Source organism: Lycorma delicatula, chromosome 3 (assembly GCF_047948215.1).
Source record: "Lycorma delicatula isolate Av1 chromosome 3, ASM4794821v1, whole genome shotgun sequence".
NCBI classification, from domain to species: Eukaryota; Metazoa; Arthropoda; class Insecta; order Hemiptera; family Fulgoridae; genus Lycorma; species Lycorma delicatula.
The window spans coordinates 38,406,073-38,431,244 of NC_134457.1; the positions used below are offsets into that span (position 1 = coordinate 38,406,073).

The 25,172-nt window shown below is 31.7% G+C and overlaps 1 protein-coding gene across 1 annotated transcript in view; it reads right to left on the minus strand.

Annotated features, from left to right (window-relative positions):
• Positions 1 to 23,994, minus strand: part of LOC142321116 (uncharacterized) — a 65,783-nt gene extending 41,789 nt beyond the window's left edge. The window contains exons 1-6 of the mRNA XM_075359108.1: positions 23,931 to 23,994; positions 15,437 to 15,524; positions 11,869 to 12,014; positions 10,009 to 10,155; positions 1,854 to 2,060; positions 950 to 1,116 (exon numbers count right to left, since the gene is read on the minus strand). Of these exons, the coding sequence (XP_075215223.1) occupies positions 950 to 1,116; positions 1,854 to 2,060; positions 10,009 to 10,155; positions 11,869 to 12,014; positions 15,437 to 15,524; positions 23,931 to 23,994 (819 nt within the window). The remainder of the gene's footprint in view (positions 1 to 949; positions 1,117 to 1,853; positions 2,061 to 10,008; positions 10,156 to 11,868; positions 12,015 to 15,436; positions 15,525 to 23,930) is intronic.
• Positions 23,995 to 25,172: the final 1,178 nt, after the last annotated feature.

Genomic DNA, 25,172 nt, shown 5'->3' on the forward strand with positions numbered 1-25,172 from the left:
TCTGTAATAACAGACTTAGAGATATATTTTATTTTATTTACTTTTCTACTAGAACTGTTACCCAAGTACTATTTGCTGCCAGACGATCTTATATAAGTAGCAATAAAATATATGTACTTTTTTTTAATGACTATTTTTTTTTATTTATTACTGTTCAATACGAAACATAATATAAGTAACAAGAAATGTGATCAAAATAATCTAATTACAATAAATAAAATTAAAAAAAGAAAAAGTGTCAGACAGAGGAGTGGGTAACAAAGAGAGTGAGTAAGTTACAGAGGGAGAGTAAGAGAGAAAATGAACAGAAGTTTTAAATAGAAAAAGTTAAATAGTTATTATTTAATAAAAAAAGAAGTTACCAGATGTAGCATAACTTTTCTGACAAAGCTGGGAGAATAGTGCTACTCTGGCTACCAAGGGCAAAACTCTCGAAAGAGGATAAAAAATTGTTTTTTCTCTTGTATACTTATATTAAAATATTTAAGTATTCAAGAAAATAAATATGAAAAAAGATTATTTTACTTTTGAGTAGAATTTTGAAATATGAGATCTATGGTAACCGTATCTCCTAACTCAATTGACCAATTGTAACCAAATTTAAATGGCTCAATGAAGCATATCCAGAAGTTATCGTACAAAATCTCATAAATCTGTTTCATAAATATCCAGTTTTTATGAAAGGATGTTTGAAGATATTAATTATAACGATAACTGACAAAAATAGCAAAAAAAAAAAAAATAGTTCTAATATCCCTTATTCCTGACTAGCATACAGCCTTTTTGAATTTTTCTATGTTAAAATTGTGTTTTTTTTTTATTGACGCAAGACAGAATGTCAAGCTCTGCAAAAACCAAATTAATAGAATATGTAACAACATTAATCTTTATGCATTTTTAATACTTAAAATGAATATAAAATTAATTAAATATCACCATTTACACTTACTTGAGAAAATATATTGTTGATATGAAATGTGTCTGCAATAATGACAAGAAATGATGGCATGGGAATCATATTTGCTATAGTTTTCGTTGTTGTTACATTTAAACCATTTAAAGCTAGTACTCTGAGACGAGAGTATTCTACCAAATAATAAAGGCTTTGCTCCAGCTCTAAAAAAAAATTAGTAAATATAGATAAATTAATAGAAATTTTATTTTATTTGTGAAGTTATTATTATTAATAGAAAAAACTGATGAAAATCACAGTATAATTTACTAACTGAAAGCGCATTCATGTTAAGAAAATTTTGTGTTTTTAGTACTAAGTGTTTGAGTACATACTCATATAATCGTTTAAAATAACACCATAAAATCATGTATTGAAGATATATGTAAAGACTTTTTACTAGTACAATATAGGCATTTTCAAAAAAAAATTATTTAGAAATCCTAGACAATATTTAATTTTCAGTTTCTCATATTAACTACCAGTAACTATTTTTCTGTATTCAAGTTTTAAATCATAACTAGTTATGCTCATTACTACTGAGTTATGAAAGTCAACTGAAAACCAAAATAAATAAAACATTTTTGAACATGAAGAAAATAAACTGTTAAATTCAGCCAAAATATAAATTCTATATAAATTTGTAGCATTCTACCACTCTGAAGTGAAGTCAGCTATAAATAAATATTTATGTTAATATTTATTTTAGTAACTGGATTTGTTATATCACATAAGTTTTAAACATAACATAATTTTACTAATGTAATTTCATACATATTTTACATAGAAAATTAAAAATTATATAATTATTTTTATAAATACTTATAAAATTATTTATGTTCTTCAATTTACAAATTATATAAAAATTATATTCTTACTTAAGAAATTAATGATTACTTACGTATATCATTTTCAAAGATTAAGACAGCATCAGTAGCATTACGAAGTGTAGTAAGAGTATCATCTACAACATGCAAAAATGGGTGAATTGATACTCCAGCTCTAATGTAAGGTACCCCAGCTGCCTGAGACAGCAATTTACCCTGTTTCCAGCCAGTCCAACTGAAATCCAAAATGAGGCTTACACCTGTTGCAAATTCTCTGCAAACTATAAAAGATTATATTATTAATAATCCCCTTCAAAAACAACCGTTCATACTAATTATTTTATATACATATAATCTCTAACAAAAATTACCATACACATCCAAAATGATTAGCAAGTTCAATATAAACTTAGCAGTTTACATAATAAGCTACTTTTTGAATCCATTGATTCATCAGATGTTTAAATAAGATATCTCGGGTAATATAAAATTAATATTTGGTGTGTTTATGGCGGTTTTGTTGGAATTATTAATTGAAACATGCTGGACAACATGATTAATAATAAAAAATATATATATATGTTTGTCTTTTTCATATAAGTTACACAGTATTTTTTTTTTTTTGTCTTCAGTCATTTGACTGGTTTGATGCAGCTCTCCAAGATTCCCTATCTAGTGCTAGTCGTTTCATTTCAGTTTACCCTCTACATCCTACATCCCTAACAATTTGTTTTACATATTCCAAACGTGGCCTGCCTACACAATTTTTTCCTTCTACCTGTCCTTCCAATATTAAAGCGACTATTCCAGTATGCCTTAGTATGTGGCCTATAAGTCTGTCTCTTCTTTTAACTATATTTTTCCAAATGTACAATATATTACGTACATTGTATGTATATATATTATTTATATTGTGTATGTATGTATTTATATTCAGTAGTTATTTTCTAAACTCCTAGGGGCCAAAATGTACTTGTGTCTCTGCCAAAGACAAAAATGTTTTCTTTGAATCGTCATAATATATTGATTGCCTAACTACACAATTGTCAATAGTTATGAATATGCCACTAGTTTACTGAACAAAAGGACATAAAAGAATGTATGAATGGTTTAAAGAAAAAAAAAATTATTTGGGTTTATTACTTGCAGACAAATTTTGAATAAAAATATACTAACCCAATATTTGAAACAATTGAGTTGTGCAAAAGTAGACAACTTATTAGTTGAGGTTAGAAACCGTAATAATCATGAAAATTCTATGATTTATAATAACCATTGTTACTTTTGTTTAAGTTGTACGTTTTTTAAAAAAATAACTGAACTGTAATGTGGTTTCTTTAATAGAGAAATTTGCTATTATTATTTTAATGTCATTATGTAGGGTAAAATATGAATTTTTTAACTGATTTCTTTTTTCTTTTTTGTACGAGAAGGAATTCCTCATGAAACGTTATTACCCAAATGTATTATGTAATAACATGAATTTTTTAATACAATCTCATGTATGTTACATATGTTATTCTTGTTACATGTTAAAGTACTTGTCTTTTTTTAATGATAAGTATTTTAATTTAATCTCACATTTGCCTTTACATGTATTTTAACCAGGAACATAAGGTGGATAAAATCGCAATGAAATCCAATATGGCAACCAAAATTTTAAAATAAGTTAAACTACAATATTATATGCAAAATCAATATGGCATTGGTTAGGATTCTCCTAATTAACAATTTTAGGGGAAAAATAGATGGATCTTTCTTTGTATCTGTTGATTAATTTTTAAATAATAGTAATTAAAAAATTAAATACCCCTAGATTTTCTGCATTCCTTTCAATGTGCACATAAATATGTGCTCAAATAATTTTCAATAAAATCTTTTTAATTATTTTGTAGTTTTTTTTTTTTTTTTTACTTAATATCTACATGTATTTACTTTAATATTATTTCATGTAATGATATAATCAAGTAATGATCTGAGTACATAGTCTAATTGAAGTTAGATATGGGAAGAGTTTTTGTATGAAAATCTTTTGGTGTTATAGGAAGGCGCAGGGATTGCAAATCGGGTAATTTGATAGTTGAAGGTTATAAGTTATTGTAGATGGTCATGGTTGGAAGAGGCCGTACGAAGGCGATGGTAGGTAGTGTAAATACACTAATAGAAGTGTGCGCCTAAGCATTTGCATTGGTGGTATCCTGACAGAGGCCAAACTGATGACTGTGTTGTGTTATCGTTTAGAGGGTCTAAAAGACGACTTCTGGTAAAGCCCTTCAGGGCTAGGAAAAGAGCAGGTTGTGTGGAAACTGGGATTGTTACAAGGCAGGTGGTGTCTTTCCTTACAGGGATCAGGATGATTATTTCATGCATTTGTATTTTGAATAATTAATATGAACTTTTAATTTCATGTATTTTTGTTAATAATTATTTATGTATTTTGTGATGCTGCTCTGTTGAAGGTTTTACTATAATTTCCCTTGATCCTTTCTGGCAAATGCTGGAAGATTCCCTTATTATCTATGGAGTATCATATTTTTCAATTTCCAATGACACACAATTTATATATATTAATTGTATATATATAAAATGTATTATTATGTACTAATAAGAATAAATGGTTTATTTAATTAGTGATTCACATATCAACAAAATATGAGTAATTATGATCCCCTGGAAACAATGTGTATACGTTGCCAAAGTCAGTGTATAGATACTAAATTTTGATGTTTCTTTTTATCAGGTAATTTAATGTTTACATTACAATCTTTTTTTAATTTTGTTTGGAATAATTTTATATTTATTTAGTATATGTTTTAAAAATATTTAAATTATTACTTAATGTGTTTAGTAGACATAAACATATAAATATTTATACTGATTGAAGCCAATGCTTGTGTAAAAATAAGTTTTTTTGTGATCTTTCTATTGATATAAGATTAAATAAATACTTGGCATTTTTATATTTAATAGGTTTTCATTAATGCTTGACCTAAAGCCTGTATTCCCTTAAACTAATGTAATTTAACACTCATATATGTCTAACCGATATTGAGCATTCTTATTACTTCCTTGTACAAAGTAAAGGAAGTATTGTGATCGCAAAAAATTTCGGCTTTCAGATTTCAACGGAAATAACCATTTTGACCATCCCTGAATCCATTTTGACTAGTTTCGGCGTGACGCCTGTATCTCGTACTACTCAAAAACTATTAGCCGTAAGATGTTGAAATTTTGGATTTAGTATTGTTGTAACATCTAGTTGTACACCTCCCCTTTTGATTGCAATAGACTGAACCAAAAGTGTCCAAAAAAATTGGATTTTGGACTTTTTCGTAACTGAGTAATAAGCCCTCATTGAGAGCTTTTCAACGATATACGAGGGCTATCCAGAAAGTAACTTATGTTTTGAAATAAAAAACTAACCAATTAAAAAAGAAATGTTATTATATATATTTGAAAGGGACAATCTTAAACTATTTTTCTACATATTCGCCATTTAAATTGAGGCATTTATAACGATGCACAAGCTTTTCAATACCATCTCTGTAGAAATTTGCCGCTTGTGATAACTAAGCTTCCCCGATACAATTTCATGCAGTAAACTTCATGAAATTTGGGGTAAATGAAGCGAGAGTTCCATAATAGTAATGTGGCGATTTTCACGAATTTTTTCGTCGATTTTTATCATCAGTCAGAAGACTAGGTCGACGCTGTGGTCCTCATCATGAACATTGGTGGGCCATTTTGAAACTGAATGCACCATCACTCATTATTCCATCTCACAAAGTTGCCGATGAATTTCAATTGGTTTGAGGTTTTTTGGCAGTAAAATGTAATCACTGAACGCACCTCACAACTCAAGGGATTTTATATTGAAGCGCAAATTTCAATAATTCGCAACGAACAAAGTAGAAAAATCGCAGTCCACACGTTATGACAGCTTTATGTGTACCGAGTTAGAAATGTTTTGACGCCAAGGTGGCGGCTGTATCCCCAACTATCTCTACGCTAGGTACAAACGTAAGTTACTTTCTGGACCGCCCAGAAAGTATTATCATAAGTAATACTTATTTTCATTGGTTCCAGAGTTATAGCCAAATAGGATTTTAATTAATGAAATATTTGGATTTTACAAGTGGAAGACACATCGCATCGATTCGAATCCGACTTCATTTCCTTTCTTTTTAATTTAAATATATTGATTTATTAATAATTATTAATCTCCGATTGTAAAAAAATTTGTGTATGTAATTTAATAGGCGTATAAGGAAGTTATGTGATGTCCACATCAGATTTTTTTTTATATTAATGGTATGCAAGTAGATGGGTTTATTAGATAGGTTTGGTTGAATAGAGAAGTAGATTGCATGTCACCAATTTCAAAATTACAGCAAACCCCAATACTAAAGTGTGGTAAAACTGTCTTATTACCAACCAGATGACTGGAAATTATTTTAAAAATAAATGTAACATTGTAAAATATATTAACCCACAAAGTAGTTGCGATCCTGCGCTATGGATAAACTGATACTTAAAAGTAAAAGCAGTTTAATATACATATATATATATAAAAACACTACACTTTACGCAATGGACAAAATTTATAATACGAGGGTTATTTTTTTTCAAGGTCCGATCGGTCACGAAATTAAAACCACAGTAAAAATAAAATTTTTTTTATTTGTAACAAGTACTTACACAGTTACGCTATTTCTCTACATAGTCCCCGCTCCGATTTAGACATTTGTCGTAGCGTGGTACCAACTTTCCAATACCCTCGTCATAGAACGGAGCCGCCTGCGTTTTCAGCCATGTTTCTATGCTGGTCTGCAGCTCGATGTCTGTGCCAAAATGTTGTCCTCCTAGCCAGCGTTTCATGTGAGCAAAGAGGTGAAAATCGGATGGAGCCAAGTCCGGGATGTTTGGTGGGTGATCAAACACTTCCCAACGAAAACGCTGCAGGAGCTTCTTTGTTACAGCTCCAGTGTGCGGCCGAGCATTGTCACGGAGAAAGACAGTGCCTGATAAGAACATTCCTCTCCGCTTACTCTGAATTGCCCTTCGTAGACGTTGAAGAGTCACGCAATATGAGGCTGCAGTGATGGTCGTGCCACGTTCCATGAATTCCACCAAGAGAACTCCATTTCGGTCCCAGAACACAGTAGCCATACTTTCTGTTGGAGAAGGTTCGCTTGAACTTCTTTGGTTTACTGGGAGAATGAGAATGCATCCACTGTTTGGATTGTTCTTTTGGTTCTTCAGTTTCGAAATGGACCCATGTCTCGTCCCCTGTGACAATTTTGTTCAAAAAATCATGTCCTTCATTGTGGTAGCGCTGGAGAAACGTTAGGGAGGCGTCTATTCTCATTATTTTGTGATGGTCGGACAGCATCTTTAGAACCCTTCTCGCACACAATTTGTAGTACTGAAGTCTCTTACTCACAATGTTGTAGAGAGTTGACCTTGAAATTTCAAGGAAACGAATCGTTCAATACAGAAATTGTGAACCGACGATTTTCTCGAATTGCCTCATCCACTCGCTCAACGAGATCATCGGTTGACACTCGCTTCCTTCCCTGACCGCCTGCATCATGGACATCTATACGTCCTGCTTTAAAGTTCCTGCACCATTGTCGCTGTCATTCATTGAAGTTTCACCGTACACACTTATTCGTCGATGAATTTCAGCTGCATTACAACCCTCAACTTGAAGAAATCAAATTACCGCACGCACTTCACACTTGGCGGAAGATGCTATTGTTGTACACATTTTTACGTGCTAGCTGCGTGTTCAGAACTAAACGAAGTGACGCTGCGTGATTGAAGACCATACTAGAGACGCTGCGCAATACATATGCGCAAAGGTTCATCCGATTTTTACGCGGGTTTTTATTTCGCGACCGATTGGACCTTGAAAAACAAATAACCCTCGTAAATTGGTTTCTCTTTTTAAGAAAATTAAATTGTAAATTACCACATAAAACTTGCAACAAACTTAAAAAACCTTTTACTGTAGTAAAAAAACAAAACCTCCCTCTCATTTATAAGGTTAGTTGTGACCCACCCTTTGTAAAGGACTGGTAGATCTTTTAATACATGTTTCATAAATAATTTAAAACACTTGAACAAATCCTTACACACACAAGTACAAACAAACTATAAGTTATAAAGGGTGGTACAGAGGAAACACATGTTTTTCACTACTGAATAACTGGTTGTTTTAATTATAATAAAAAAGGTTTACATTAAATAATAATATTTTTATTGCATTTTTGAAATCAACATATCTTAATTAGGTTCAGAAAATAATATCAGATGACAATGTTAGGTTCAGAAGATGATAAGTCCTTCTTGTTGGATGCAGATTCAGAGCCTCTCCTCAAAGTTCTGCGTGGCTTTATCCAGCATTTCACTCGACACAGCTTCAGTTTCTTGACGAATGGAAATTTTCAGGTCTTCAGTTGTATGTGGCTTGTTCACGTACACTCTTGATTTCAGGTAGCCCCACAAAAAGAAGTCACAAATCGATAGATCGGGGTAATGTGGGGTCCAAGAAACATCCCCGAAGCATGAAATGACATGTCCAGGAAAAATTTGTGGAACCACTTAAATCGATGCTCTCGCCGTGTGAGCTGTGGCACCATCTTGTTGGAACCACATTTCTCTCTTGTTCAGTCGATGCCTTTTCACTTCTGAACACAGAAAGTTGTTTAACATGTCAATGTAGCACTCTGATGTCACTATAAGAGGGTTCCCACCCTCTTCAAAAAAGTAAGGACCAACAATCCCTATCTTGGACAAACCGCACCACACTGTTACTTTTGAGCTGTGGAGAGGTTTTGGTGTAGTTCACATGGGTTCTCTGACGCCCTGTACCAACAGTTCTGTTCATTAACATAGCTATCGAGCTGATGGAAATCGGCTTCGTCATTCATCATTAAGGCGTTGCATCTTCCACAAGAAAGGCGTTCATTATGCCATAAAATTCTTTGCGTTGCACAAAATCCCTTTCAGTTAGCTGCTGGACGATCATTAGTTTGTGTGGGTGAAATTTGAGATCACCGTATGAGATACGATGCCCATACGATGAAGCAAACGACGTGACATACCCAGTGCTACAACCTGTCACCTAGCGGATTGTTTGGACTAGCAAGAACTGCCTTTCTCACTACGTTTTCCGGAGTTCAAACTGAACAGGGAAGGCCATGTGGTTTTTTCTTCAACACAGATCCAATACTTCTAAACGCCTCAACCCATTGAAGTATGGTGTTTTGATCTGGAACTGTACCTCAACGTTCAACATTAAAATTTCGATGGAAAAAAATGTTGAACCGTGACCTCAGAATCATTGTTTCTAAAAAACTGCTCTACATCATACACACGATTTTCTATGCTCCATAGCGAGTGAAACTACGTAGTCAAAGCTGACCACCAGAGGTCACTGCAAGTCAATACCCCATTTGCTGCTGAGTACTAGCTGTTTAAAAAACATGCATCTCCTTTGCTCCACCCTCTATTGGTACTTATACTATTGGTTGTTCATATGCACAGCAATTCAAATTTAAACGTTACATGTAGTATATAAAGGATTATAACTCCTTACGTAGAATAATATGAATTATACATATACCTCAAGCACAAAATACTCCTCTAAATGATCTGTCATAATTTAAAAGACATCTTGCAGTCCATTCACAGATTCAAAGTTTAAAAGTTCTCTTCACCTTATACAACCATGTTTACTGTATAATTTTACCTAAACTAATTCCTAAATTATTATAGGTATTTTAATCTAATGTCCTTCAATATTAAAGAGGGTTGAACAGTTAAGGATATCTGTTCATAAACCATCACTTTGTGCTACATACAAAGTGTACCTTCTTAATAAATATTTAAATAATACTTATATAACCTTATAATACCTTTATAATGCAGTAATATTTCTTTAGATGAGTTTAATACTACATATTAAATGTTTTAAAATAATAAAATTAATGGATTAAAATCCCTCAAATGTGTTTGTTGTAAATTTATATTACTAATTTAAATTAGTAATATCTACTTTAAATATCAACTTTAAATTTTAATTTAAAGTTATAGAGCTTTCATTGACAATAATATAGTAGAATTATGATTCTATTATAAACTAAATTACGTGGGATCTTTTTATAAAATACAAAGTAATGAAAAATTATCAATTTATGGTTATAAAAATAAAAAATTACTGACCTTGATGAAAAGTAGATTCCTCATCTTGTCTTGATAGAGAAATTGCTTGCTCTGATATTAAAATATTGTTTCCAATTCCAGCTTCTGTTTTGTTAAGAGTATTTGAAAATGTGGCTGCCAGAATGTCATTTTCTTCATGTATTACCACTGCAGAGTGAAAGAGACACAATTAAAAAATATCCCTCCATTTTTTAATTTCATTACGCTTGTTGAGAAAAATAAAAGTTTGTAAAATGTAAATAAAAATACATTAATTTCAGTGGGACTGTAAATTTATAACCTACCTGTAAAGACTAGTCTAAATTTAACTTCTAACTTACCAAAAAAAATTGGGACAATATATTTACATAAGATAAATACATATTATTTTTTTTCATAATCACTACCCATTCATTTTGTTGTGAAACAAGCTTTTAATGATAGTTATTGAAAAGTTCTATCATTAGGTTTCCAGTCAGTTATTAACCCAATTCATGAGCCCCTCATGGATTTCAAAACATGGTAGTTGGTTAAATATTCATCTCAAATCACATGACAATTCCTGGGTATAGGAGGATGATTAAAAAGTTTTCACCTGAATTGCTCAAGTAAAGCCTGTGTGTCATCTACAGAGTGGATTGGTTCACTGATGTACGCAGTTACATCACCTTTTATGAGCATTCCATGTTATTTGTATTGGATCAACTTCTAAAGAATTTTTAATGTTACATTATATATTTTTCATGTTTCTGTGGTCCCAGTTAATATGAATTATCTTAGCAAAATTCTTTGTGATAGTAAAACACTATTGCCATGTTTTTCAGTTCCTGCTTCCAATTTTTAAGTGAATTTCTTTCATCGAACTCTCACAATGCGTCTTCAAAGCTTTTATCATAAAAACAATGTGACCTCTGGTTATCTCAATCATATTGTTTTCTTCAGCTTGAAAAATACTAAATTGTACCTCATAATTAACAGTAGAAAAAAAATATCAGCTTCCATCATGCTTCATTTATTGTAATTTTTATTTAAGCTGAACAGAATGGATGGCAGATGGCCTTGTAACAAGATTATAAGTTACTGGTTGCTACTGCGCAAGTGCCTTGATGCTTTGTGGACCTGTCTTATTTTCAACAGACTCGGTTTAGAATAGCTTCATAATAAACTTTATAATAGCATCCTGTTTATGTTTAGAAGTAATCTAACATGGTTAACTGCTTTGTTGTCTCTACTAAGGACAAGTTAAAAATGAATTAATTTCTTTTTTTTATATAAATTATAAAACTAAAATTAATAATATTCTAAATACAGCTTTCAGCAAATCAAGTTCTCTTCTTAACACTTAATTATGTGGTTTCACCTATTGGAGATATCATTCATGGTTTCATCTCTTTTATTTCTGTCATTTAATAGTGTAAACAAGGAAGTTACAATTCTTCCTATTAAGATGTTTAGTGTTGTCAAATTAAATTTTTTTATGATAATGTCAGAGTAATATAGATTATAATAACACATTGTAATGATCTATTACCAAAATATTTTACAAATATCCAATCATTTCTTTAAGTTCAAATTTTTTAACCTGCATTAAACAAATAATTCTATTTCATTATAATATATGAGTGTATATGTTTTGAGAAAATTTTGAAATGCTGTACTATGATTAGATTCTCTTTAACGTGAACGGAGGAGTATTTATCAGTTATTATTCATAAAGAATTTTTGATTTTACCCGTATTTATATTATTGATATATTCTTTACTTTTTTACTAATTTTTAGTAGTTGGAAATGTAATCTTATTTTGTATTATATGAGGCAGTGTTCATCTCTAATTCTCTATCCTGGGCATTTTCATTTTCACAACCATTTACTTCACTTACCAATTTCTTTTTCACAAGTACTGTGAATAAGAAATTGCCACTCAACTTGGGTCTTCCTTTCTTTCTTTTCACTGCTACTTTTAGTAGCAGGATAGTCATTCATTTCTCTGGTTTTGGGTAGTACACAATTAAAATTTCTGAATTTTCTGTTTGAATACACATGGTCAAATACAAAAATTGTATTGAAATTCATAAGATAACAGTTGCAGATTATGCAATGAAGAACATTTTTTTTTTAGGTTATGTAGGTTGTGTAAAAAATCAACCAATACTTGCTAAATTCTTAAAAATAATTTTTAATAAATTATTATTGAATTTAAAGCAACTATACAATGACAACTCAGTCACAAACTGTTAATTTTAATTTTCACAGGATTAGAATAAAGTTTGTATGTTCAGGAGTATTTATGTATTATTATTGTAGATGTATAAACCCATTGATTTTAATTTAAATTTTAGAAGTCGGATGCCTGACTTTCCCAAAAGTAGTTTGGCATTTTGTACAATCTTTAGATTACAAGCAGAGATCTTGGATAGCCACATGTACAGGTAGGCAGGAAGTCCTTTTATACTGTAATAAATCCAGCTTAACTGGGCTGTACTGCTGCTAGTTCTCACTATTGATATCACTAATTGTTGCTGGAAAAGGTGAGGAGGATAAGTCATGGTGGGGATCGTCCAATGTCTTCATGGTAGGATGATATTATTTGTGGTTGAATATGGATCGATGGTGAGTACGAGTGTGTTCACTGTCAAAGATTGTTTGTTAGTTTGTGTGCGGGTCCACTAATGTCCACAGACTGGTACAACATTGGAGAATATTATTAATGACTTCTTTGTGCATTTCCCAAAATGCACAAAGAATGTCACCTTCAAGGTAAACATTACTGAGATGGGAGAAGTAGGCTTATGCAACAGGAAGTATTCTTAATGCACTATGTAGTGGAAGGTCGAGCACTTGAACAGAGACATGTGCTGATGTGGAGGCATCAATTCAACAATCACCAATCAAATCAGTGAGTTAGTTGTTTTGATGTTTACTAAAAGGTACCACTGAAGAATCATAGATGAGGATAAGGAATTGGCTAACACAATTTTAATATAACATACTTAAGAAAAAACAAAGGAGAATATGAAAAAATTGGATGAATAACCTACAGAGCAACTGCCTCTGATACGGGTTTGTCTTAGATAGGGTTGTTTACTGTCTTGTTTTGCATGAATAAAATAAAAGATTATCATATTATGCATCTTTGCAAAACATTTAATATAAACTGAACTTGTTTATAAAGGAAATTAAATTGCAATACAAAAATATTGCAATTATATATTTATCATAAATTGAAAATTCTGTAACCATTATTATGACTTTGTTGTAGAAGGTTTTGTTCATATTTTAATGGTTATGAACATCTTGCTGAATCCATCAAGTTCATATTATGAAGATTAAACCACATTAAATCTGACAAAGATTGGAAGCTAAATGAACAGTAGTACAATTTACACATAATAGAGAGTTACAAATTGTCCAGGATTAATATAATGTCTCAGACTGTAATGACAGGAGAGTAACATGTATATATAGGCAGAGAACCCAGCTAATAAAGTTATATACTGTGTATAGTAGATTTTCATTGTAGATTATGTAGAAAATTATTTCTATAATTTTCAATTTAATTAAAAATGAAATAGAACAAAACAAATCTTTGTTCCCAACACAACACTTCTATTATTAATAAAGGGGATGTCTGTAAATCAGATGATCAAAAATACACCTGGCTTATTTTATCAAAAATAGAAGTGTTTTATGTCAACAATTTATTATATATGAAATGAAAATATTATGATATTGACAATTATTTGAAAACATCATGATGATGGTTATTATTTTGTTTCACAAGAATCTTGTGTTTGTAACCGATTACTTTGTAGTGTGACTATGACTTCAGGCCACCTGTTCTCGGATCTGTTCTTTAAATTCCTGGAGGTTGCGTGGTGGTGGTGGTATGATTTAAAGTACAGCAAAAGAAAAATTACATGCTTGTAGATTTGGTGATCTTGCATGCCACAGAATTTCCTTATTCTTTGAAATGACATGACTAAATAACAACTTCCTTACAACTGCAACAGATGCCCTTGAAGTATGGCTTATAGCTTAAGCTTAGTATGGATTTGTTGAAATAAACTTTTTGATTATTATCAGGTTGATTGTCAATGAGTTAATTCAGGTCAAAGGAAGTTTGCTAACATGTAAATGTTGTGAATTTACTGCAACTGCACCCCCACCACCATCCTCAAAGAAATATGGCCCTATAATTTAAAATAATGGAATACCATACCAGACTGTCTTTGGCTCTACCATACTTTGACTCTATGGAATGACTTTTTATGTAATCTGTGAGGATTTACACTTTTGACCAGTAGAGTAAGTTTTGCTTATTGACAAAGGTGGAAATGAGCCTCATTTTCATCGTCAAACAATTGTTTAGATGGTTTGGATTAACATTCATCATCCAAATGAAACCGAATAAAAAGCAAGTTTGTTTGTATGATTCACATCATTTGGTGCATGCTTGATTTGAATCTTAAAACAGATGTTACTGGAAGTCTTAGTGTAAATACCTCCTTATACTGGAGTCAAAAATGCCAAGTTGTAGTTAAAAAATAAAAATAAACATTTAATATAGTTAAAAAGATAATTCAAAAATGCTTAGTTGTAGTTTTCTGTACTATTGTGCTGACCAGGAAGAATTTTGTCATAAAGCAACCTCCACACTCACAAAAGTTTATGGCATTAGAACACTTTTAACACTCTTCTTTTCAGTGTAGAGTCTCTTTCCTTGAAGATTTTAACTGATATTTTTATTGCATGGGTAGAATTACAAGGAATATTTAAGTGATTCATAAACACTCACTGCGTGGTCATGGTCACATATCTGTCATTGTTTTTATAATATGCTTTAACAGCAAAAGCAAAGTGTACACAACTCCATATCCTTATCATGGCTGAATGGTAAAACAAGGGCTATAAGATAACCCTTGAGCATATCTCCATTCTCCTTACTCTTCGATGGTAGATTTTACATGTGTTACCATATCTCCAGATTTGCTGCTGAACGCATTATGTAATAATATTGTATAGAATTGTTTATAGAATATTAAATTAAAATATCCTGTTACAATAAAAATGAATAAAACTGCAGTTGTACCTGCTCTACTACAATAGTAGTTCTATTGTATCTTGCTGGCTATTATGTCGTGATAATAGTGTTATTTTTAAATGCAAATATAAGTTATGTAATTTTTATTGCCAATTATCATGAACAAAACATCATACATTTTTATGTAAAATTGTACTTTGTTCATGACATGTAGTAAGGACCACCACTTATATTCTAAGGACCTATAAATTCTTGTAAAAAAGCATTTTATTTGCAACAGTAAAAAGAAGTTAAATTACTGCAACTACAATTGCTTAAATAGTCTCACAAATTTTAATCTATTTTTTAAAATTAAATTTTGTTGTTTTGGAGAAACCAAAATTAACTAATCAACATATTTTACTTACATATTTTTACTTTTGTTTCGCTGAATACTTTTACCAAAACTATCAATATAAAGTATATTTTCACGTGTAACATTTTCACCATTTAAATCTGAAACAATTGCATAAAACAAAGTTTTAAAAAACTGTTAATTGTCAAAAAATTACTAAGTATAAATGAATTATTTTTAAATGGATGTGAATTAGAAAATAAAAACAGAAATATCCTGCCAGTATTTAAAAGAAGTCTTAGATGATGTTATCTCTAATATTAATTTAATTAATGAATCTTTAAACAGTGGATAACATTTCCTAGCTGTCAAAAAACTTCCTTTATCATTTCTCTCCTTGAGAAAGATTCAGCACTTAATTAAAAAATTATAGGCTAATTATATTATTGTCTGTATTTTCGTAAGTGTTTGAAAAAGATATAAAAAATGGATTTTATATATGTCAAAATCTTCTGAAAAGTAAACATATTGACAAAACATTCACTATAGTTATTGGAAAACAAATTGTCTACTAACACAACTGACATTTGTCAGTTTTAGAAAACATTTTAAATTGCACAGATAAAAAGTTCCCATTTTCAGTTTTTTACAATCTCAGTAAAACATTTGATTTAATTCCTTGTTTTTTATTATGAAAAACTTAGTACCAGTGGTGAAAGAGGAGAAACTTACTACTGGTTTGTCATACTTTACCAACTGTGTATTACCATGTGTATTCTCACTTCAAAATGCAGTACATGCAGTACCTTAGGGAAGTGTCCTTGGTCTGTTGTTTTTCTTATTATTATTAATATTCTAAGTTGTTTCAGTTGATGTAACAATCATAGAAAACCTTGGAGAACAAGATATCAGATAAACAAGGTATTACTAAATTTGAAGTAATGAATGAAAACAGAAAGTATTAAGGGGACCTGGAAAGTAAAAAAATAATTTCTTGTTTTTTGCACCATATGAAACAGTGTAATTGTGTGAACATTTTGAATCTGAAGAATTTAATGTTATTAATATTGTTTTGTGCTAATTGTGTTTGTACCATTGCTAAATTGATTACTAAATACATGGTGCTTTGTTTATGTACGTTTTGTATTTACTACATTGGAAATTATAATTCTGTTTGAAGTTGTGGTATTTTTTTTACATAAGTTTTGTTTTGAGGTGCTTTGTTTTGTGTTTTATTTTAAAAATGCCTAGATTTAGCAGAGTTTTTAATAAAAGAGTAAACTACAGGAAGAAGAGACATAAGCTGAAAAAGAAAGCTGTGTGGGCAATGTGTTTTCATAAACTGTCAACAGAGAAGAAACCGGCTCATGGTTTGGGCCTTCCTGGTGCAAGATATAACAAAGCACTCATAACTGGAGGACAATACCAGCATAAAAATAGAATTCCTGGAACAGTCATGGAAGTAATAAAGCCCATATTTAGAGACCTGGCAGATGATATTTTCCTGAAAAATGTACACGTGGAAAAACGCAGAATGTCAATGAATGTGTGAACAATGTTATATGGACAAGAGTTCCTAAGAACAATTTTGTTACATTCAGTACATTGGAGTTTGATGTATATGATGCTATAGTAGCATTTAATGATGGTAACATAATTAAATGTGAAGTGTTGTTATGATGTGGCTTGTTGTGATGAAATAGGATGGTGGATCTATGAAAAGACTGGATCTTGAAAGAGTAAGAAATTAAGAGAAAAAGGTTTCACAGTTTGAAAGTGCCAGACAGCAAAGAAGATTCAGAGGGAGGACCAGCCTCTAATACTGGAATGTATTGAAGTAATGACAATTTTTTTTTTAATTTTTGCCTTTTTCTGAAAATTTTTTTTTTTTTTTTTTCATTTAAGGAACATTTTCTTTAGAACTGCTGGATGGATTTTAATAATTTTTTTAATTTGCTCAGCTAGGTGAGTTACACCATGCTGAAATAATGATATTAGGGAAGAGTGTCGCTTAAAAATATGGGAATTCAAAAACTGTTATAAATTTAGTTTCTTCTAGTACAAGATACAAAAATTTATAAAAAATTGTAAAACAATGTGTTAAAAAAATTCATTATTTCAGAAGGTGTACAAAGGTACTAGGAAGCTGTAGTAAAAGTTTCATAATGTTTGATACATTCAATCATGACAAAATGTACCTTATGTTAACATTAGGTTCATAGGGATTCCCTTAAAAACAAAATCATAAAGAAGAATATAGGAGCGATAAAGGAAAAAATATTAAAAAATATACCCAAAATGAATTTGGTATAATGATGGAAATTATTACTGGAGGGTTTATGAATTTTGTGATCTTAATAATTTAAAATTTTTATAGTAAAATGTTAAGGTTTTTAAATTATTTTTTTGCTGTATGTTTAGTTTTTAATGGTTAAATTAAACTGTATTTTTCATCAGATAGATAATGAAATATTTTTTTTGTGATCGGTTTAAATTGAAAGAAATTGATTTGAATTATGGAAATGGTTTTCTTTGTCTTCATATAAAATTGGCTTTTATATTTAGGTAACATGAAAATCTTCATTTATTATTCATCCTGTTATTATTTTCAATCTTATATTGTTATAGTAAAATAAATAATTGGGCCTGTAGACATTTTAAGCATATATTTTGCAAGTCACTGAAATATTGACTTTAGTATAGAAATAAAATTTCTATATTCAAGTATCTAATTAGCTATATTCATTTATTTATGAAAACTTTTGATTGATAGCAACTTCAGTTTGATTTAATAATGAACAGTCTAATTGATAACGAAGCTTTAATAAATTGTCTTTTTCCAGATTATCTTTTAAATTTGTTTTGTATGTAAAACTTTGAATTAATTTTTTTACTTTTTTATTATAATTTTTATTTATTTATTTACTTATTGTGTAATTTCCAGCCTTTTCTAAATTTTTATCAGAAATTTTTAACAATAAATTTTGTTTTTATAATTTTTTTCCATCACCAAAAAAGAGTTTGATTTTTATTTACATTAAATAAATATTTTTATGACAAATACAGCAGTGTACTGTTTCTAAATAAAATTGAAATATTTTAACTTCCCTTTTTTCATTCAACTTATCTTAAACTATTTTATTCATTATTAAATTTTCCACAAGATTTGTTTGTAATTTTTATGTGTTAATTACCATTTAACAAAATTATTGTATGTCAAGAATAAAAAATGCAATTAAATCCGTCCTTAAAATACTAAATATTAAATAAAACAAAACTTGAAAAATTAGACCCGTCACTTAAAATAAACCTTTAAAAAAACACGCCCGATTAGAATCATCCAGCAGCAAGGGACTCTGTCCAGGTTCTGTGATCCGTAGGGAGAAATAAACTCTCGCCAACTTTGCATTCCATTCCATTCCAAGCATAAAAAACAGGTTTTTTATTTCAATTTGATGGTTTTCATCTCAGATTTTACAAAAACTACTGCAGATACGGGACCTACTTCATTCGGTTTTTCAGGTCTGATACCATAAAAATCACTAATTCTGCCTCCTTAATGAATGTCCTCAAAATTTCATTACAACCTCATTTAAGCGAGGTAGTGAAATTTCACTATCTGTAACTCAGAAAGGAAGCATTTTAGGACATTTGTTTATCTTAACTTTTTCCATTATTTTCAAGAGCAGAATAGGTTACGAAAGTTCCGGGGGAATTTCGTGATATACACTTTAAATATAATATAAATTATCGATACTTTACAGCTCATACATACAGATACTTTGGCAGCTCATTTTTCGTGTAAAAATAAATAAAAAAGTACATATAAACATACATCAGGAAACTCTTCGTTATCGAGTTAACGGTTGGCGAAAAATTTCGCCCAGAAAGCGAATTTGATGGTTTCTAACGAAATTCACTCTGACAAATTAAAAAAAAAAATGAGTCCGAGAACTGTAACATCTGTATTCTCCAGTTTTGAAATATAAATTTGTTATCGACAAAAATCATTTTCCGGTTAAGTTTAGCTGTTATTGCTCTAAATAAAAGTTTATTTTATTTAACTGTAATTCGCTTTCTTTTTACTTAATACTGTTCTGTTTAGAATTAAATTTCCTATAAGTTTTATTAGAGTTTATTGGCAATTTAATAAAGTTATTACAAATCTAACGTAAAAAAGTGCGTTATTCGACTTCCGTTTTTCGCGTTTTTTGCCGGTTTTCTAAAAAACTACAGAAGTTACAATTCTCGGACTCATTGCTTTTAATTTGTCAGATTTAATTTCGTTTGAAACCATCAAATTAACTTATATTTTTACGTCACAAGAATTTCTGTATGGTTTCATTTCAATGGAAGAGATTAAATCTGGGCAAAATTTTTCACCAGCCTTTATTTGTTAACGAAGCGTTTCTGGACCTATGTTTATAATTACTTTTAACTTTTAGAATCAACTGCCGAAGTATCTGCATAACCTGGTAAATCGGTGTTTGTGTAAAAATAACAATTATATAATATAATAGTTTACTTCATAATTCAAGGCAATAATAATAATAATATAAATATAAATACTTTGATCAGAGCTGAATTACAAAATACAAAATCGATAAATAAAAAAATAAGTGGTTGTAGCCCATATTAATATGTAAAAGTAACAAATGTTTGCAATAATAGTTCCCTTCACAATTACGTCAAAGCAGTAATAGTAATACAGTAATGAATTTGGTAAATACTATTTTAAGGCATGATTGTTAATTACAATATTTGATAAATATTTAAGTACAATTTAAATTAATATGTAAAAAAAATTCATATTAATCTAATTAGAAGCTATTTTTAAAAAATAAAACTGATCAGTATTGCTTGTAAATAAGGAGATCTTTTAATTTAATTAATCAATCTGAGAATTTTCTAGATTCTGGGTAACTTATAAAAAGTAGAAACTAAACCAAAAAATTTGTTGTCTTGTTCGATGTAGGTGAATATTGTTTTTGCAGAAATAAATCAATTTTTTAACAGGTTACACTTTCATAATTTGAATGTATGGAAATATTAAAATCCATAATTTATTAAAAGTCAGTATACATAAATAATTTTTGCTAGTGACAAAATTCTGACAGCCCATTTTTGCATCCTGAAAACTTGTACTGGCTTTTTGAATAGCTCCTAGTCATAATATTATACTTCAGACCTTAATTTATGTTAAAACAAAACAATATGGCTTGATCTTGTTGCTAACAAAATCAGTTTAATCATCTAACAAAATTTTTCATTTCAGATGACAAAAAAATGTTACAATCTGTACATTATAGACAATAAATATTAAGAGTGTTTGTAAGACATTCTTAAAAGTGTTATTGTAAATTGATTGTAATAATATTCCAAGTGATTAGATTAATTGTAAATGTTTGATGTTTAACTGTAATTTAATGTGACTTTTTCTAGATGTTTTATATTCATACCTCTCATTCAGTCAGCGACATATACTGCACTACATAACAAGAACAACTGATTTTGTTACTTACCAAATAATAGTCCTTTGTAAATATATATATATATATATATAAAATTCTAATTTACGGTCAATTCTTTTGATGTCGTAATCAAATGTAATTTGCATATTGTTCTTAAAATATTCATCTGGGAACTATAACGAATGACTGAGACAGGTAATCAATATCAGATTATGAAATCAGAATGTGACCTTAATAATATGTAATCATTTATTTATTAGCCATGTCAATAATATATGAATATTACTTTTAAAAAATAAACAAAACTAACTTGATTACCCAGCATTCCCTGGGATTTGCGCAGAGCACAGTAAGGAGGCTTCATTTAAATATTTTTATTTCTTGAGCGTATGTAATCGGTGAAGGGGGATTAGTAGATGGCATACTGACAACAGTTTTATTTGTCTCAAAGCTTTTATTGTAAAGCATGACTGTTCATTACATTTTTGTTTCTTGTCCAGAGCACAGACAAATAAATTATTTGGCGTGCCAACTCTTGAGCAAGCTGTGTGTAATTGGCCATGTGAAAAACATTAACTTTCCAAGTTAATGCTTGCCACACAAAGTATTACCATTGTACTGATATTCATAGCGAATGCAAGCTGGATGGAAAACTGCAATCATTTGAACAGACATATTTGTGTCACTGTCATATTAATGGAATGCAAAGGATAAATACATCTTCTACTGTGGCATTCCCCATGATGATCATGGCTTCTGTTACAGTAGGCAATGAGTCTTGTTCCATTGCAAAGTTGTGGTGGGTCGATGTTACATAATAGAATTAGGGTTTTTTTAAATCAACTTGTGTGGTGGCATTTCTGGTGGTTCTAGGGAATTTAAAAACTCCGTAGGGTATTAACAGCTTGTTCAGTATCCATTACTGTATCAATGGATGAATAGATAATAGAGTTGCCTGGAAGTATATTCTGTGATATTTACCATTGTCTTTTTGTGAGCTAAAATGGCCTTTTGCTCAGCCGTTGGTGTGAGTTGTAATATATGTATATATCTGGAAACACTTTTGTTATAAGTTCGTCAAGTGAAGTGACCGTGTCGCAGAAATGTAAGGAAAACTAAATTACACCGGTAGTGGAGTCTACAGGAAGTTTTCCATTTGTTGTGCAAACTGTTCTGCACTTGTTTCTTCTTATAACTGAACCCACATTTTTTTCTTGAGATTCATTTTACGCACATGTCTTCATAAGGCTGATGATTTAAGATAGGCTTAAATTCATCAGCTGGTGTAGACCACAGAATTACAAACGGGGTTTGTCAAAAATTTCCTACCAGGACAGCAGCACTACCCATAATTCACCCACCTATTACTCTGTATATCTTGCAAAGTGCGATCAAACCCTTCTAGTGCCCTTTTGTGAGCCATGGTGCCTTTGTCCCAAACAATTAATTTCCACTGCTTGAGCACGTGTGCTTGACTAGAGCCTTTGCTAATATTGAAAATTGGCTGATCTGAAACCTATATATTCAGTGGTAGTTTCAGAGCTGAAAGAGCTGTTCGGCAGCTAACCGTGTGTAGATGCTATTCCAGAGGACGCTGTAGCCAAGGTAATTTCATTTCTTTGGTGGATCTCATCAGTAAAATGTTTATCAGAAATATTTTTCCAGTTTCCTCAGGAAACAACCTACCATTTCTAGTCAGAATAAGACTTAGAATAGGTGTCATATGGTTGCCTGTCGTCTGTGACCGATAGGAGTCTGTTATCTTCAATAAATGTTTGGAGAGCATTAATTTTGTAATTCTTTTCCCTCCAAATAGCCCTATCTAGGGCTTCTTGACCATTACGATTCAGCACCTAAAGATCCAATGTAGAATTTATAAAATCAATAGTTTTCCAACACTCTTTTTCCAGTGTAGTATTTTACCAATATTATTATTTTTCCACTTTAATTCTTCTACTATTGAAAATAATTTTTTCAATAATCATTGACTTTCATAGTAATGACTTTATTTTCCTGCTAAGTTTTTATAAACTTAATTGCAAAATTTGAGATTCGTTAGAGGCTACACTTAACTAGTGAAATGGTGGTGGGAGTGGTTTTTCAAAATGAAATGCAGATAAAACCTTTCCTCCTGTTTGGAGCAGTTAGTGTGCAAAATTTCATAACAATCATAATAAAACAGTAGATCTGTATAAAAGGCAAACAGACACAAATTTTCTTCTTCATATATTTATATAAGGAAATGTTAAGTTAGACTAAATAGTTTTCTTCTGAAATATAAAAAAAGATATTTCACCAGCTATATTTTTACCGACTCTTGGAATAAAAGTATGGTATTACTTTTGGTAGCAATTTAAGTAAATGGTAAAAATACCATTTACTTAAATTGGAGTTTATATATTTATAAAATTTTGTGTACACACAATTTTTTCGTCAAACAACTTTGCTTTGAGGAATTCTTTTTGTTTAAAATGTAGGTATAGGATTGTCTCAATTAGAATCTGATCATTGAATATTTTGAGAAGTTTAATATTCACTGAACTTAAATTCTTTATAATGTATACTTAAACAGTAAACATAATATTGTATTGCTAGACTTACCACAACAATGTAATTACTACAGTTAGTTGTGAAATAAGCTGTCAGATCACTGTTTGGTACGCATACTATAAATCAAGTTGACTGATATTTAAAAGGATTAAATGTGTTAACTTATTCTTGAATTTATATTTATGAATGTGTAATCTTTGTTAAAAAAAATAGTTACTTATTCTTAATAAATAACAATATTCATCTCTAGCAAACCAGACAATAAAACTGTTTTTTGTATAACAACACAGGTTTTTTTTATGAGAAATGACCTTTTTCCCCTTCCCTCTGCCAGAGCAGAGCAATACAGGCATTTACGGAGGATAAGACATCCAGAGACCTGTTTTGCCAGATGTGTCAAATTCCTACCGACTAAACCACCCACCACCCTCGTCTCTCTAGAATTGCTTTGGGCATAATATCTGGGAGTGCAGGCACCCACACAGAACAGAACAAACTTACGCAACAAAATAACACTCCCAACAAACAACTAACATACCAACTTACCTGGAGAGTGCTCCAAACACCTGCTGCACAGCTTCGCCCCATGAGCTTCACATGCCCGTTCCATGTTATCGGTGAGAAAACAGCCATGACCGGTGAGGAATTTGGTAAGGAAGTAATCAAGTTCTCCCACCCCCTATTCACCCAGCCACCCACATCCGGTATTAGCCACCTGGTCCAGTGGCATCCCGTACGGGTGTCACTTCTCTTCGCAGCCACCAGATCCAGGGGTGGAATTCCGGTCAGAACGAACGACACCGTTCGATAACCGGAGATGACGCGGATGGCCGTCTCCTCCTCACTTTCTCTAGCATGCCCCTCCATTCCAATCCGGTACTGCATCCAAGACCGCGAAATCAACCACAGAAGCGAGCAGCCTTCTTTTGGACTGGCGCGGCCCATCGACGTTCATCACGAGCCGGCTCAGCGCCAGAGCCAGCCTATCTGCCTTCTCCACCATCTCCAAGATGTGTACCCGGAAACTCAGCCTCTTGTCGAGCCACCCCAGGTACTTAACAGCGGAGGTGGGTGCGATGGATACGGCCCCCTGCAACGAACGTCGCCTCCTCGACCGGTCTCCTGCCCGCGAAGACTACTGCCACGGTTTTACGAGCGACCACCAGGCCCTTATTCTCTACCCAGCCTGCTACCGTCAGGAGGGCGAGGTGGTCCACATACGTGACCATTGACACTCCCTAGGGCAGATCCAACCGGAGGACCAGGTTCCACAGATATGGACCCAGCACCGACCCCTGTGTCACACCTGATGTTATTTCTCTGCAGACCAGCACCCCGTCAGACTCATACACGATTCTCTGGTCGCTCAGATAGTCATGAATGATCCTCTGAAGGTAGTCGGAAACTGCTCTTGTCCGAAGAGCGTCAACCACATTATGCCACGGCAACAAGTTTAAGGCGTTTTTAGTATCGAAGAGGACCAGGTCCGCCACCTTTCTGGTCCTACCCGTTCTACTTAACGCCTCGCCGATAGTAGTGACGACCTTCCTGACGGCATCAGTTGTGGACATCCTTTCTCCGGAATCCAAATTCGTTCTCCGCAAGACCATCCGAGGCTTTGACTTCATCCATTAGCCTAGCCAATAGGCACCGCTCAAACAGCTTAACCGCGGCATTTAGTAGACAGATGGGCCTATACGCCGACGGGTCATCTATGGCCCTCCCCCGGTTTGCTGAGGAGAACCAATCGGCCGGGAATTACTCCCTCAGGAGCAGACCACTAAAACA